A 17,886-nucleotide genomic window follows, 5' to 3' on the forward strand; every position below is an offset into this window, starting at 1 on the left:
AGAACAATAAAATTTTATGCTTCAGTGCATAATTTGATCTACTGAAAAGAGGGGAAAAAAATCTCTTTATGCAGAACTAATCAAATAACAAAGCATTTATAGTTTCGTTTGAAACAGCCAGCATTGACCATTGACTGAGAGAACAGGATGTGAAATGAATAAAGTAGTATTTCTAAAGCATTTTAAAACCAGTTCTGGGAAGAGAAAGAAATAAAAGAAAACTTGAAACCAAACGAAAATAAACAATTAGCTGCAAAACATCAAGAAAAGCTTAACAAAAACCAATCAACCAACTAAACAAAGACCCTCTAGAAAAACCGTCCAACAAAAACCAGCAATATAAAAAGGACTCATCATTTCTTTTGGAAGATAGAATCTGTCTATGTAGTTTCCTTAATTACATACAGAAGATTGTGAAATTTTTTGCTTCATTGGTACCTGAACAGCAACATATTCTCAGATTTATCTGGAATGAAGTTCCATGTAAGAGACAATTTTCATTTTCGCCTGTACAATAAAACAAAAGGTTTATCATTATGGATTTTTAAAATCAAGAAATCTACATGTTTAATTTTTTCCCTCTGCTTTCTAGTACATTATACAATTATATCCATATTTTTCAGAAAAATGGTGGAAATACTGTTGAATATGTAGATTGGTTTAGGAGCTTGGTACAAAGCTGCTACTTTTGAATATAAAGTAGTCATGAATACAGGTTACTTGAATTCAACTTCTACATATATTTTCCACAGGTTATGATGAAAATTATCCTTTTATTTGCTGTGAAAGAGAAACATATACATCCCACATTTTGGTAGTGTATTTTCTAATTCTGTTGATCTTTCTCCAATTAAGTTCCAAATCTGTGTAATTGTAATCATTGTACTTTATCAACTATACAGGAAGTATTGCCCTTGCACTCCCTTTTTAGTTCCAGTTTCTTGTGATTCTTCTTATTTAGTATGGGGATTTACCACCTAAAGAGAGTAACTAAAAATTTCCTGTTAAGTTGCCCTAATAGCATGTTTTATAGAATGAATGGGTGTAGAATTACTCAAGCAACATGGAAAGCATGCAGTATTTCTATCACTGAAGATATTAGTATGCCAGTACTGTAAGAGTGGAGGAGTTAAAACCCTTGTGCCTCCTTCTCTAATCAAAACCTGTTTTTTTTTATTTCAATTGAGTGAATGCACATTCACATGCATCTAAGCAATTGAAACAGAATCTTTTGCTCTTTATAATATTGTTTTTAGCATTGCCCTGCTCACAGCATATACAGTGAACTCAGCATGAAGAGGCGCTGAGTAGTCCCTCTTGCGTTCAGGTCTGAATTTCTGGTGGCCTTAAATAAAGCAAAGCCCCATGTTAGGACCTATTGAATGTGTCACAGATTGAGTATATCTTAAAGTATATTGAGTGATGACTGATAAAAATCAATACTTTTCTAATAACAAAGTACAAACAAACAAAACGAAAATTCTTCAGTGCTCTGTCATGGACAGAGACAATAGTATTGAACAGCAATAGCTTACCTTACTGTTTATGTTTTTGGTTCTTTTTGGTTCCATATTCCTGGATGTGATTACTGGAAAAGAATTCTCTTGTGTTTTTGTGTGGGAATGGTCAAGATAAGAAATTAATTGGGGAAGTTTTGAGTGTTGGAGGAGTTTTTATCTGTTCTTTGTCATGACAGTAACTTAGACAGTTAACAGTTTCTTCTAAAAGTCCCTTTAGGAAAAGAACTCAAGCTGTTGTTTTTCTAACTTTCAGTTGTTCAGAATGCAAATCAATATGTCAAAGTACTTGCAAGGCTTACAAAACCAAATTTTTGCACTCAATTCAAGAAAATAAAGCCTGCTTCCTTAAAAAAAAGGCTGATACAGTATAATACTTATAAATTTTTTCTTTCCCTGACACCCCAATATCTGAAAGTCTTTAAAAATTCTTTTAATTTCTAAAACTTTGCTTTTGAAATGAGATGCATTTTTCACATTCCTGCACTGACAAGTCAGTATTACCATGCATCATCAACAGTGATGAAAGCACTTTTCTCTCTGTCCTTGGGCTATACTGGTGAGATACTAGAGGAAAGATGTTCTTGTTAACAAATTATTTTTTTTAAGGACACATAGATTTCAGTCATACAGTAATGTCAACTCAGAGCAAGAAGGATAATGCAGTAATTTTTACAGGGAAAAACTCAGAGATCTAAATTATCCAGAGAGCCCCTATCCCTGGGTTGTCACACTCTTAGTCTGCTGATTAATTACTCTGGCCTCTGTACCAGAATATGGTTCTACAGGAGCTCTAGCTTTGATTTAGAAGAAGGTATGCTTCTAGCTGTGTGAATGTTAATAACGTCTTTTGAAAGTATTTTGAAGCAGCTCTAGACTTTCACACCTATTAACCCATAACCGATGGGTTATTCTGATAATTGTAAACTACCTCATTCATTTGATTTGGTTTCAGTTTGGAAAACATTGATGGTGATACTATTATACATAATAAGCTTAAGAATGTTAACAACTTATTAAATTTAACAACCTTAAAATAATCCAAATTATTTTCGGTTTTGTAACATGATCTGGCCACTTCTGGAAAGAATAATAAAAAATATTTTTATAAATATATTAATAGCAAAAGAAGTGGCAAGGAAAACCTCCATTCCTTATTGGAAGCAGGGGGGAATACAAGGAAAAGATGTGGAAAAATCTGAGTACTTGAGACCTTCTTTGCCTCAGTTTTCAACAATAAGACAGGTTGTCCTCAAGAAAAAAATGTATTTTCTCACTTGATGTTTGCCGGTACGTTTCTATTTTTTCAAATTATATTTAAGAAAAACACCTTTATAAAATAAGGAGATTAATCCTGCTCCTAAAATCATGTTTTAAAATATAAATGTTTTACCTGTTGATTTTGCTCAGGGTACATAAACAAGGGGATAATTAACTGGTGCAGATGTTTTCCTCTGTTGTATAAATCCTCCTCAATTCAAAGATTATTTATCTGAAGGAGACCTATAAAGGTAAGATAAAAGATATTTATCTGAAAGGGGTTCTAAGAGTCCCTAAGGGTCTACTGCAGCCTAGTGTGTCTATGCAGTTGCCACAAAGGACAAAAAGTCCACCCACTAAATATCTTCAAGAAACACATATGGGAGGAAAAAAATACTGAACCTTGTTAAGGAGAAGCTTCTCTCGATTAAACATCTCTCTCATACCCACAGGAATCTATATAACATAGTGTTTGAACAATTACAATTGAGAAAAAGTAGGGAAGAAAGAAAGAAAGAGAGCCCTAAAAAAATATTCCTTTTCATGTAGGTTCAGGGTTGTTTTCTAGGGGGAGGGGAGGCTGTTTGTTTGTTTGGTCAAGTTTTTTTTTCCTACAGTTTTAAAGCCTTAGAAATGTCATTTAAAGAGAAGCTATACTATGGAAGTGCATCCAGAAGCAAGTCACGTTACAGGGTCAGTTAGGCAGTGTAATATCATTCATTACGCATGCTTGGAAAGATTCATTCATGCCAGGATTCAAGACAGATTTTTTTGTTTTCCTCAGGAAACAAACACTTCCACTTTTCAACTCTGCTCTTTTTTTTTTTTTTTTCTTTTTTTTTTTTTTTTTTTTTTTTTTTTTTAAAAACCTGAAATTGGAAACAATGCTACAAAGGGACCTCAAATTTCAAAAGTTATTGCAATTATGGATCATTGAACTGCAAGGAAAAGTATTTTAAGGCATGATCTGCAATTTAAATTCCTGGTTTGCTGAAAAAATAAATATTTTGCTAAATTCTTACTGCAATCACTTAAAAGAAAGACAGGATTATAATAGCTAGTTCCTAAAAATATGTGCCACTTACATTAGGCAGCAATTTTATGATAAGTCTCTGTCACCCTTTGGGATACAAAACAGATAACTGAAATTCTGAAGAAGATTGTTAGAAATTTCTGATGGACACTGCCTGATTACATTGATACTATTCACCACTCTTTTGACTAGGATCATTTTTAGAGATCATGTACTAATAAAAATCTCATGGATGCTTTTATATGTTTATTTAGCTGTGAACTTCAAAAAAGTCTTTTTCTTCTGGTCAGAGATTACCCATTTTTCTTGTCTCCAGATTTGAAGATCTTTGCCTGATGTTCTTGACTTTCAAAATCATTATCAGATTTTTATTCTTACTTTCTTACTTTTGATCAGGAATTTTTCCTTCTTTCTCTAAGCAATTATTAAAAGCCAAATAATACACAGTCTTGTGGAGGAAACCTGATACATACTTTCATGTTGCTAAGAAATCAGGAATTAAAGATTATTAATTTCCCTGGAAATCTTGCTAGATATTTCTATCATATTCCAATATGTATTTGTATTTTAAATTTTTTAAAATAAGAATTGTGTTAGGAGGATTTTAAGTTGAGAAGGAGAGGTTAACACTTGTTTTCTTTAGCTGATATCTATAAATAAAGTGACTTGTTCTCGCTTTACCCAAAACCTACGGCAAAGGGTTCTGACAATGTTTTTTCACTTCGGAGTATTTGTAATTCAGAGTCTGGCTGAAACAAATGTCATGTGGTTGTCAACATGACAACTGAATACCCCCTTTCTTATCCTCTTTTTACTAATAAGAGTTTTTCAGACCTCTTAATAAAATCCAGCCTTATGTGACTGTCATTTACCTCCTTCAAAACAATACAGTGGAAATGGAAACAAGTTTTTAGCAGCATGTGATTTTCCGTATCGATTAACTCAGATTCTCCCTTTACTTGCGCAGCTTTTAGACATGTACATATTCTAATTTTGTCTGTTGAGCTCATATATTTGTACTCCTATTTTTAAGTAAAATTATGCTTTTCATTTATTTCTGGCACAGCAGAATGTAAAAAACTAAATGGGAAGGGGTCCATTTCAGAATGTTGCGTTTCATTTCTCGATTACACAATGTACTAAAGTTGCTACGTTTTATTCAGGGTTCTGCAGAAACTGATCTAAAATGAGAACATAAAACTCGGAAATAGATCCTGTGATCTGAGTCCTAGAATCTTTAGGCTGTACAATAGCTGAATTATTCCTCAATAATGGCAGGAAGACTGCGCTAAAAGGACACCGTCAACCTACTAAACTCATAAAAAAAATCTATTAAAAGGCAAACCTCTGTAGTTAAAACAGAAAAGTTTTTTCTTCCAAATTAAGGCTCCTAAAGTAGGCTCAACTTTGCAGCTAAAATAAAATGATTTAATCCAACACCACATGAAAGGAGAATGCCAGCAATTAAGTCAGACTAGAAGGCTTTGTTAGTGATGGAATGCCTGGCTGGAGCTTGCCCTCTGAGGCTTTACAAGGGAAACAGTCATTTATTTAGGCAATCACTTGACAAAATACAAAAGAAATAAACTGATAATGGATTGGTGCTTCAGGGGAACCAAAGGCTTTTAATAAAACTGCTCTGGACCACCCTCCTCCACCTAAATATTAAGCTCTCTGAAATGTAACCTTCCAGTAACCTTGCTGGGATGCATGGCACTGTGATTCACCAGGACACCCTCATTCTTCTCTTTTCAGGCTCCTGCTCACATGGTCATAGGCAGTGCCAGAATGGCAAGTGTTACAGACCAGAACAAAGCTGTGATTTTGAAGACAACTGTGGGGATAATACAGACGAGAGTGAATGCGGGACTTCCTGCACCTTTGAAAATGGCAGATGTGGCTGGCAAAATTCCCTGGCTGACAGCTTTAACTGGGTGCTAGGGGTCAGCTCGCCTCAAAGTCTTAGACCTCCCAGGGACCACACGCTTGGAAACAGAACTGGTACGTTGTTAGTTCATAAATAAGGTGTAATTGTCTTCATGAAATGTCTCATGCCTTCATGGGCAGCGGGGGAGTTCTGGAATCTCTAATCAGGTTGTCATTTTTAATGAATTAGATGTGTTACAATATAAAAATATTAATTACCATTGTACAATAACTTTAATTTAGGGAAATTGAATCTTAGTTGTTTCTCATATGAGTCAGGCAAGATAATTTGATACTGTCTGGAGAGAGGCATTTGGTGTGGTTGCAATTTGCAAGGGTGAGTTAGCTCAGCTCTGGGATCCACTGGGTCCCTCTCCTCCAGAGCTTGAGGTCATTTCCAGGAAGCTTACAGTTTCCCATAGTGACTATTCATACTTTAATTTTAGACAATGTTCAAAAAATAAATTTAAATAAACAAAGCCCTTTTGTTAGTGCATCTCCTGGTTTGTTTTGGCCAAAGCACTCAGTCATCTGCTCTTGTTCTTGCTACAAACTTTGTGCCTTCATACTTTGCTTTTGGAGGTCCTATAGCTCAGACAAAGATGTTACCGAAGCTGAGCTCAGAACTGACCTTAAACTGAAATATTCACAGCAGAGTTGCACAAAGGCATGACTGTAGTTGACTGTTTACACAAACTGCTGAGGGACAAAACTTAATAAACTTCAAAACATGTAGGAAAAAATCATTTGCGTTGTCTAGTAATATATATTCTTACAGTATTATCACTAATACAGCATTGCACTTGTTAAATATATCCTTGACCTCAGGATCAAGCAAATTTCTTATCCCATAATACCATGGTAAACATCTATGGTTGTATCTGAGCCAGAGAAGTGTCAAAGTTAGAATGAGCCCATTTGTTTATGCATTATCGAGTGAACTAAGTTTTTTTGCCTAATTCATATACAAACATTAGTAGATGTGCAATTATAATTTTTGTGTTATTTATAATATATTTATGTTTATGTGAAATACACATTTCTTATTTGTACAAAGGAAAAAAAATGAATTTGAAAACTTGGGAGAATTTTTTATGCTTCTGATTAAAAATAAAGATGGAAGACTCAAGGACCATATTAGTGTTGAAAAATACTAAATCTAGACATCTAATTTTGCAGTTTCCTCTGACTAAATAATTTATATGTTCATTAATATTCATGCAGAGTAAAAATGTCCAAAGGTAATACGAACCATTAGGGATACCTAGTGATTTATAAATACATAAACGTTTTCTTCCTGTTTCACAACTTTTTATATAGTGTGACTTGGTATTTTGAAGGTTACCTTTCAGGAGACTTTATCCTGAAATTTATCAAGATGTAGCTATTGTGTGATATAGTGTCAGAATTGCAACTACTGCAATTCAGCAGGGACATGTAATCAAAGTAGCCAGAAAACATGGAAGAGTTTGCAGTCTTTCACAGAAGTCCATCCAAATCTTAAGCTGCTACCACCAGTTTATTCCTGATATAAGAAGTGCACAAGGAATGGGAACCGGTCATTTTTTCTCCTGAGCTGAGGTTGACTAGTATGAGACCTATGAGGCAAATGTTCTTCATATGTCTCTGCATTTACTTTGCTGAGTTTTGGAATCTAATTTCAAAATTCAAAACATTTTTTCAGTCGTACTTCATTTAATTTCAGGACATTTCCTGTATCTTGAGGCCACTGCAATAGGCCTAATAAATGAAAAAGCCCATGTGAAGGGCTCCATATGGAAAGAATCAAGTGGGACTTGTGTGATGAGCTTCTGGTACTTCAAGTCATCAAACGCCATGGGACATATCCAGGTTCTGATTAAGGTAATAAAACCCCCGTTTTCTTTTGAATATATTGTACCTGTAAGGGTGTTGGTGCTCCTGCAGAGTGCTTCAGCACTGTGACATTTTGTTGTTTAGCTGACAGACTGGAAGAGCTCCCACACACCTCCTGGTTCCGTGCTGGTTTTTATTACTCCAGCCTCTTAAAAATGCTTTTAGCATTTCTCTTACAAGAGAAGCTTCACTGAAAAGGAAAAAAAAAATTTTTAAAATCCATTTTTTATTTTCCCCTCTTCACATATAATACCTCTTTCATTTTCTCTGTGTGAGGCTATTTTCACATTTTGCTGACATCCCTATTGGTATTTATCAGTATATAGCCCTATTGTTCTGATGGGATCACACACAAAAAAATTACCAACATGTACAAAGTGAGAATAAAATGCAAAAAAATTACTGCATTAAAGAATTTATATTTTTATATAAATGGGTGCAGAGTACACTATCAATTTTATTTAGAAATATTTTTTCTTGACTGAATGTGAGATGACAAAAAATTATTTCAAAAGACTAGTTATTAATTTGCAAGTGAAAATGGAGACATTTGTAAAAAATCGTCTGTTCCTTTGCTGTTCATTAAAAAGGATTAACTGCTTGTAAAAACATCTTTAAATCATAATATGTTTCAGACTATAAATCAATTCTTATGTAGATATTAATAATCAATGCTGTTCAGTCACAGTGACCAAATATGCCACTTCTAGACATACTAGAAACCTTTGCAAAAGAAAGTGTGTGTTTGTGCTTACTTGTATCTGTGCATCTCTTCTGGTTATTCAAGTATAAATCATGGTGCAATTTATTTGCCATATGTCTGTTAACTTCCCTTCCTATGATAGCTCTAATAATGTTTTGGCAAACAGCATTAAAGTTGCTGTTTTATTTGCAAAGCTTATTTTGGCTGACTAAAATAATAAATTATATTTTTTCCTTGAAAAGAAATTACTAAAAAATATTTCTCCAATATTCTGGATAATATAAAATTAATTTTAAACCCTGAAAGATAAAAGAACTCAATAGACTTTAGTATCTAGAGATACAACCTAGAATATGTCTGCCTGTAATATAAAAATGATGAATCCTTTGACAGATATCAGGAGATTTTTTCATTAATTAGTCCAAGCACCTTCAGATAACAGCAGACTGCTCATCAAGTAACTGTACGGTTATTGAGATGTTTTTATACAGCTCTTTTTCCCAGAAAGGCTTAAATTTGTAAAAGAGGCAAGTAGATTAAAGGAAAATAATAATTATTGTTTGAAAATAAATTTCAGTTGTTAATGTATTAAAAATTAAAACAAAAATAGATGTCATTGTATAAAATAGATTCCATTGCATAAAATGACTGCAAAAATAAATAGTTATCATAACTCAAAGGTCAGCCTATGTTCTCATTTCATTACTGCACTTTGTTACTTGTAGTAACCAAATATTGTAATTATAAGCATTTTAGGATTGTTTAATTTTAGCTATAAGTTAACTTGTAAATCAACTTTGGTGGAAAATAACTACTAGCAGCATCAGGCATGTGTGAGTGGTTTACAGGTAGTGTTGATTGTGTCCAGTAATTATTTTTCTACCCTCAGAATGGACAAAGTGGTTTATATTTTTTTTCTATATTAACATGAGCAGAGGTTTACTAGGTAGCTATCCCTATCATAACAGCCTGTAGAGATTATTTTCTGCTGCACTAAGATTCAAATATATGACTTTTATGGAATTTTCTATATGACAATCAATATTTTTTTCTAGGTTTTGGGAATATTCTTTATGTTTTCTCTTTGCCTTATTCTTATTCCTGTGAGACATTACTTTCTTCTGATTTTCACCCTATTTTATTATCCTAAAAAACTTTCAAGACATTATTTTTATGTTATTTTTAGCCTCTGACTCCAGGGAGTTTAAAGATATTTTAAAGGCAGTGTGAATAGAAGATGTTTGAGTCATGACTTACTCAGGTTTTTTTTTTCTTTTAATGAAAACAAGAATTCAGCCTGGAGATAGGAAAAATTATTCTAATCATTGTAACTGGCATTTTTACAGATCAACTTAACTTCACCTGTCATGCTGCTTATAAGGACCAATATGTCCATATTTTAATTGGAGTTTCTATTTAGCAGTGTCTGTAAGAATGATGTTTAATTAAACAACACAGCCATGGGAAGTCATACTGAAGCTTCTCCTGCTGGTTCTAACTGCAGTACCTAGATATTTCCATCCAGATTGAGTATCCCTAGATTTAAAGTCAAATTAATGCCAGTGAAATCAGTTCTCTAGGTAGTGACTAGTTGAAAATAAAAGACGAGAAGATGATCTAGGAAGGTATTTACCTTCTCAAGCTTAAAAACTTAGCAAACTGTCTCTGGCCGAAGTAGCTCCATCAATTGAAAGTTTAACTGAGTGTGAAGACTGTATATACAATGGCAGAGCAATGAACAATAAGATGAGGAACTATTTTATAGAGACAGAATGAGGAAAAATTTTTCTTCTTTCAGAATTATCACAGTGGAACAAAAATGGTAATTAATCGTAAAAAGCCATTTTTAAAAAAATCATAGTTCATGGTATGCATCAGTGTCTTTTCTTAATATATGCATTGCTTGTTCATTTTCAGGAAGTGTAAGAATGTTATCTATCATACTACTAAAGCGTTATCTCAGATTATGAGACAAAAAACAACTAGAAATAAAACTAAAAGGTCATGAACTTCTTTTGTTAAAGTTTGCAGCTGGAGAAAATCAATATGCTATCCTAATGGAATTTCTCTAAAGTTGCTGTTGTTTGATTTTTTCCTCTTAAAATTGTACTACATATTCTTTGAATAGACTGTCTGTATATGGAATAATAATAATCCAGCTAAAGTGATGGGCTGTTGAACTAGCTGCAGACATATATTATTCTTCCAACTGACCCCCTCAACATCTATGTAAACAAAAGATATTGACAGTGCAGCTATTTATGAAGACAGAAATATCCAACTCATCACCCATCTGAATTCAAATGATGAAGCTTTTTGATAGCAGTGCAAAAAGCAAACAGAATATTCCCCAAGGAGATCTGCATATAACTAATCAAAACTTTTTCCAGTGAGATTTTGAGACATGGTAGTCTTGACTGTGGCAGTTGTAAGAAAATAACATCCATTGTAGGAGATATTTCAAAGATCAAGTGCAGCATGTTCACTGTGACTGTTTTAGTGTTGATGGTGGGGCACTGCATCAACAGTCAGTTTATTTTATGAGTCAGAAGAAACCCTGTATTTCTAAACATGCTTATAGAGAGGCAAGCAAGAATTATTAGGTGAAAAAGATAATGCATTTCATTATTCTGCTGATCTAAAATAAGCTTTCTACTGCAGCTTAAGATGTCTCTGCCATTAAAAAGTAAAGAAGCAAGTCCTAGGTCTCACAGAAGGAAATCAAGCAACAAAGGATAAAACCATTTGTTGAAAATTTTTGTTGTATCAATGTTAATTGCTTTTGCATATAGACATTTTAATTTAAAAAGATAATTTAGGACTTAGCATAGTTAGGGGAAGATTCTTTCAAAGATTTAAAACAAGCCTCCAAAAACAAATATGCAGTTAAACAAGGGAGGTGAATCCTGTCATTAGTAACTCCCTCTGCTGACTGTGACAAGGCCAATTCACACAGGATCTCATTAGGAAGTTCCAGCAGACCTTACCCAGCCAATTTAATTAATTTCATTCAGTTACAAATGAGCAAAGACATAAGGATATTCAGGAAAACAAGAAGTCCTGACCAGCACATGGCAAGTGAAGCAGGAGTCCATTTTTACTGTGGCAGCAGCAGCCTAACCTGGCCGAGGCAGGAAGCACCTGGAGCCAGCATCCAGCCTCCTCCAGCTGCTCAGGGCTGCTGCAGCACAGACCCTCTTTCCTGGCTGCTGCTTCTCTGCAAAAGCTGGAAGACATCTCAGTTGTTCCCTTGGTGCTGCTATTTCTTTTAGCAGCCTCATGTAGAGAAGGAGGTTGGTCATGTAGAAATGGATGGCTTGGCAGGTGCCACGGCTCGGGTATAGATGACTCGCAGTGGATTTTCTAATTCCCTGGTTAGTTTTAATGGAGTTAAATTTTACTGTCCTGGGGTGTGGACATGAAAGTCTGCAGCAGAGGTTCCGCAGATGCCAGGTGTTTTTTTCTGGACATTTGTATTTGAAGGATCAAGTAGCTTAAAGTGACATTTTCACAAATCAATATAATTGACCCTACTTCTATGGGAAGTCACTCAAGAGTAAGGCTTAAGGAAACTGCTTATTCTACCTTACAGCATAAAATGTGTATTTCTACATTGATTCTTCTCACTGACTGCATGAAAAGCAATCAACCCCTCACATTAATGTAGAAGTTAGAGATTGCATTGGGTTCAGGTAGGCTCAAAGCAGATTATATGACCTCCATGAAACTAGAAGAAAAAAATTAAATTTTCAAAGATTTGCTTGAATACTTTACTTAAAAGTTTGCTGAACTTCAAATCATGCTCCAAAAAATATATAGATTATCTGTAAAAAAACATAACAATAATAAACATAGACATAAGGTTTATTTTGCAGACAAAATTAAGTTATTTGCAAAATTTTTTAAATCAAATAAAAAAAGAGTGCATTTTTGTAGTATTTAGTTCCACATAGCAGCATAGTGGTAAGGGCCTTTATTAAATTAGTACCTACAAGTCTCAAAAGGAGACTTGTAGTTTTAAGCTATTTACTCCCATTACTGACCTGTGAACTGTTATTAAAACTTGTATTTGAGTCAAAAAAAGTCATCTGACTAATGAGTGAGAGTAAGAGAATATTAATCCCAAGAGTTCTGAAGGAAATCAGTGGAGATACTGTGAAATACAGCATTACTTTTCAAGAGTAATTTTTATGACATTTTTACTTCCCAGGGCAAGAATTTTTTTTATTTGTATTTCCTGAATCTCAAACAGCACTTTTCATCTTTTTAGACATTGTTTCAAGCAGTTTTGTTTTAGGCCTGATTTTGACACAATGACATAAGTGTATTTCCAAACAATTTGAGAATGAGAGAATGATTAAATAGAAATAATTCAGTTTTCATTGAAAGCATAGTTTTTCAAAAAGAGTTTACATAGACGGTACAAACAAATATGCATAACTGTAGGTAAATGCAGATACTACTCAGTGTGTTTTAATTTCCCAGATGAGTACTTAAGGGAGTTATTTCAATCTTTCTATTTTCAGTTACTGGAAGAATATAATTCATTGTATTCCTATACTGCAACCAGGTGTAAGCATTCATCCCAAAGAGTACGTGAAAGAGAATATTACATTTGAACATCCTTTGAAGGAAAAAAAGTATTTTAAAGAGTGAAAGAATCACTCTTGTATTTTGGTGTCTTTCTTGTGAAGACAAGTTTTATCAGAGGATTTGTAACCTACAATCATGGTTTTTCTAGAAACACATGTAGATGAAATTGTTCATATGTGAATTATTAAGATTTTTTTTTCCAAATCTTCGAGAATTTGGCGCTTTTTTTCCTCACTTTGGAGGTGAGGGTGATGAAGGGTAAAAGTTTAGTGTGACTAGGGCATGTCTCTGTCATGCAGGGCAGTGCCTGGTTATAAAACCAGGCAGTCTGACAGATTTAGACAGTGATGCACACAGAGTCATTGAAGTAACTCTGCAATATCCTGCAACATTCCACCTGAAGTCACAAGCCCTGTGTCTCAGAGCTAGTGCCATGCTCCTAATTTCTACCCCAGCCTGGCCCCAAATAGCATAATGTGGCATAGATAACAAATGCACTTTCAGACTCCTCCAGACTGCACAACCCCCTAGTGTTGTTTCACTGAACCCATTCCTCAAGTCAGAGATCCCTGGGAGTTATTTACTTTATTGATTTGTCATCTTATAACCTCAGAGAGTGCTATCACATTGATGCTTTTTAGTATATGAGACTTTGAAGTGAGTCTGGGATCTCTGCTGGTCAGACATATTTTTGCTCTTTTCTAACACTTTTCAGGGCATGCATTCAACAGTGAAAGTTGTGATTTAAATGGATCTCAGGGTTGAGTTCTTTGAAGGATTGTAGAGCTGCTGTTTAATGATTTTTACTGCAGCAACAGACGTCAAAATCAGATCTTTTTATAACTGTGAAACAGCCATAGGACTTTGTCTGAACAATAGCCTCTGAGGTATAGCCTTGGGATTTGAGCATTTTCCACACTTCCTCTTCTAAAGAATTCAGAAATTTAATTAACTTTTTTTTTTTTGAGATAATAAATAATACAACGTGTAACCTTGTGCCTGCTGATACCTTTTACGAAGCATAAAACATTGATCAGATCTAAAATCTTAAGACAATATCTAATTTTCCTGACCAACAACTCCACCTGAAAAAGACTCCCCAAATTTCTAGAAATGTTCTAAGAAAAAACTGAACATTTCTAACACTTACATTCAATCTCAGAAAAGGTGCAAGATACTTCTTTTTTCCCCTTTTCTTTCTCATCCCTTTTTACTCCCCAAAACCCCTTGGTCTTCCACTGAGGAAACTGTCTTTCTTTTTTTTCAAATTAATACTGAACAGAGCAGATGTTATACTGTGAAACTTCATCAAGATCAGATGTAACACTAGCACTCATGGTGCAGAACGTGAATCTGTTACAGGTTTTGTAGTCCTTTAATGCAACTTTTATTTTAAATTCACAGATCAGTTTTAGAGTCAAGAAGATCAAGATAGTCCTTGATCCTTGGCAGGCTTGCAGTATCAAGTTGTAGTGTGCTTAAAATTACTTTGATTAATCAATAAGGGTTCTTAACACAAGAGTCTAATTTTTATGCTTGTAGATTTTTTTCAGTTTCTGACTTTCAGCTTCGAATCTTCATTAGCTTCAGGAAGAAAAACCAAATCAAACCAAACCAAACCAACAAAAGAAAAAAAGAAAACTCTGAAACAAAACCCCAAACCCGAAACAAACAAAACAAATCAAAACACAACAACAACAACCGAAACTAACAAAACAAACAAACAAAACAAACAAACAAACAAAACCCTCAAAACCAGCACAAACCAGCTGTGTTTCTGTATTTTCCGTAATTTATTTCACAACGATGGGAGGACCTGATTCTGGCAATTTCCTGTGAGAGTCAGGCTAGGAATTTTTTAGTGCACATATTTATGACTGTAATAATCTCTAAGTGTATTTGTTTGTAGGTTGACTCCATAGTATTAGGTAGAACTGTCTCATCTTTGCAAGCATTAACATCCAAGAGCATTGTAGAGAGCAGGCATTATTTGCAGCAAAGGATAATAATGTCAATGCAGTGGGAGTTTGAGAGACACCAGTTTCTTCCCACTGTCTTACTATGCAAACAAAACCTTCCATAACTCAGTAACTTCATGGTGCTTGCTGGTGAAAGGGTCATTGCAGCTCAGAGATTAATTTCCTGCCCACTCCTGGAAACCTCACAGTCCATTCTTAGCAGTTTCTCATCTTTGTAGACTCAAATTCTTCCAATAGGTCTTTCTCTTCAGTCTCACACCTGAGATTTCAGCTTCCCTCAGCACTTCCCAATGTTCCTCATTCTTTTGTAACTTGTTTCTGCAAGATTTGCCAGGCCATATCTGCAAAATTAAAAAAGATCAGGGAGCTAAAATAAGGAATTCTAAACTACTTTCAAAACTGAAGAAACCATATTAACATGATTTTCTTTTTAATATAATGAAGGCATGAGAGATGACACAGTAATACTATTAAAATCAGAAGCTAAAAACCATTTGCATTACGTCTGGAATATGTGGGTGTAATTGTGTGGTCTGCAGGGTATATTTGATTTTGCCTTCAGCGGGAACACTAAAAGAAGAAAATGAACACTAAAAATTGCATTTCTTAACTTCCATATACCAGGTTAGTAGAGGGCCTTAATCTATCTGTGATCCTAATTTTTGTTTAGCTCCAATTGTTTAGATGTTCTGAAAATTTTGTGGGGTTTTGTTTGGGGTTTTTTTTGTTTTGTTTTTTTAAAAATAAATCTTTATTATAAGTATGGATCTTATGGAATTAAAAAGTAAGGAGAATTGTTTAACATTTAGCTGTAATGTTGGGCTGTAATGTGAATCAGGAATAACTGGGTGTAATCAAAATATGAGCATTTTCTTGGCAGAACTGGGGTCTTGTTTTCTAAAGAGAGTGAGCATAGCACAAAAACCCACAAACTACCAAACAAACAAAAAACCCAAAACCTTTGAGACTGTTATCTATCAAAATAAGGTGTGGATGGTTTTCAGATTTTCACACTAAAAGAAAAATACAAGCCCAACTTCTTTGCTTAATTTTCAAATTCATAAAAGAGAAAAAAATTCTTATAATGGAAAGCATTGGATAGCAGTCACTGAATAAAAATACAGTGATATACTTTAAACTTCTTTTAATTCTCAAACATTTAGAATAGAAAAACAAAAGTGTAGTGAACAAAAAATTGCAAGTAACCTTACTTTTATTTCCTTTCACAGTCCCCTCTTTTCTCTAAACCATTAGATGTCACCACACCTTTCCTATTATAATGATAGGATAAGGTTTTATACCACAGGTGCTGTTTTATTATTAATAATTAAATTATTATTTGGCATCCAATTTTATGGATGTCAATTTCTCTTTCACTGAAATGTGAGAAAAGACTGAGGTTGTGGAAAGGTCATTTGAAACCACAGAGGAAAATTAGGCTAATGTAATTGAATAACTTTTTTTTTATGTACTTCTCAGTTTATTGGAAACTGTGTTTTGTTGTTTGAAATTGCAGTGGACAAGGCACTCAATCTATATCTGGCTGAATCAATAAATCAAGGCACAAATGTAAAGCATCTTTCAGCTTTTAAATAATTTGCTTACACTTGTTTTCTGTACATTTATACCATCTCATTTAGGCAGCTGAATGAGGTGCTTCTTCTTTGAAGTGACAGAATGATGAAGCTACTCTGCCATTCATGCCATTAAAATCTTCAGCCTATATTTAGATGTTATTTGGTCCTCCCCTCAGCACCTCACTGTCGCCTTCTACGCTTTCCACCAAATAGCACAATAGTATATTACTGTTTTCCAGTTTAATTTACTTTGATCTGCATGGAAGAAAAGCTTCTTTAAATAAGAATTTCCAATGTGATCCAGAAGAGTTGCTATTTAAATTTTGATACATGAGGCATCTAATTCATTTCATTGATCAGCGAACACTAGATAACTCTTGTTATTTATGACATGGAAATATCATTAGATGTGAAGGATTCTGCAGTGCACAACATTATCCTGAGCATTTTGACAGTGTGATTCAGTTCAGAACTGTGTTCAATGGGAGTTAAGAAGGAGTATGTTATCAAAAAGTTTATTAGCAGTCAAAACTTATTTTAGTTGATTTCCATCTCTTTAACACTTTATACACCAGCTCTATTCTTCAAGAGTTGCTAAAAGAATGAGAGTTCTGGTTTTTTTCTTTTCCCAGTCTAGCTGTTTTAGGAATAAGTGGGCTGTGGAAGGGAATTAAGAACTAATGAAAATCTTCCCCTGACTCACTAGTTGCACATTAATGAATCTTGGACTTCTTCTTACTTAAAAGTATAGTCTGTTAAAGTCAGAATCTCTGGAATCGAATCTCTATAAAAATTGCAGTCTCCTCCTTCCAAGTTGTACCAAGATTTGTTGCACAGAGAAATGAGGTGTTTATTCAGGTTAGAGCTAAGGTCTTTTTACAATAATTGTGGAGAAAGATTCTTTTAAAGAGACCACATGTCTAGAAAAGAGCAATGTTAAAGAATTTGACAAGAGAATTTTCACTGTATGTAGTTGAAAACCTGAATGGTTTTATAAAAAATGAAATGAAAATGTGGTCATATGAGAAAAAAGTTAGAGATGACCATGGGGCAGGACCAAAGTAGGAATATGATGATAAATGATAATAAAATACCCTAAAGCATACCATTTAGTTTTCTGAATATGCCAATCTAACTGCTACAGATTTTATGCAGAGGATGTCATTGCTATGGAAATTTCTTGAACATCATCTTGAAACATTCCTTTTCAAGCTGATGTGATGAGATTGAATTTCCACTGTAGAAGTAGTAGGGAAGATACATGCTTCCACAAATCCCTTGGAATTTTCTTATTTTTGGTTGTTTTGTCACTTAGTGGCTGTATTTTTCTTTGATTTGCCTTTTTTAATGTTGCAATATTTTCTCAGTTCACACTCAAAGGTTTATACTCTTCTGATAATTAGCTCTGTGCTTATTTGCTGCG

The 17,886-nt window shown here is 34.1% G+C and overlaps 1 protein-coding gene across 1 annotated transcript in view; it reads left to right on the forward strand.

The window, feature by feature from the left end:
* MALRD1 (MAM and LDL receptor class A domain containing 1) overlaps positions 1 to 17,886 on the forward strand; it is a 232,061-nt gene that overhangs the window by 104,272 nt on the left and 109,903 nt on the right. Inside the window, exons 26-27 of the mRNA XM_066191598.1 lie at positions 5,566 to 5,811; positions 7,442 to 7,599. Coding sequence (XP_066047695.1) covers positions 5,566 to 5,811; positions 7,442 to 7,599 — 404 coding nt within the window. The remainder of the gene's footprint in view (positions 1 to 5,565; positions 5,812 to 7,441; positions 7,600 to 17,886) is intronic.

The sequence above is a fragment of the Chamaea fasciata genome, unplaced genomic scaffold (assembly GCF_029207755.1).
Source record: "Chamaea fasciata isolate MVZ Bird 193981 ecotype frontalis unplaced genomic scaffold, bChaFas1.0.hap1 SCAF_1, whole genome shotgun sequence".
Lineage (NCBI taxonomy): Eukaryota > Metazoa > Chordata > Aves > Passeriformes > Sylviidae > Chamaea > Chamaea fasciata.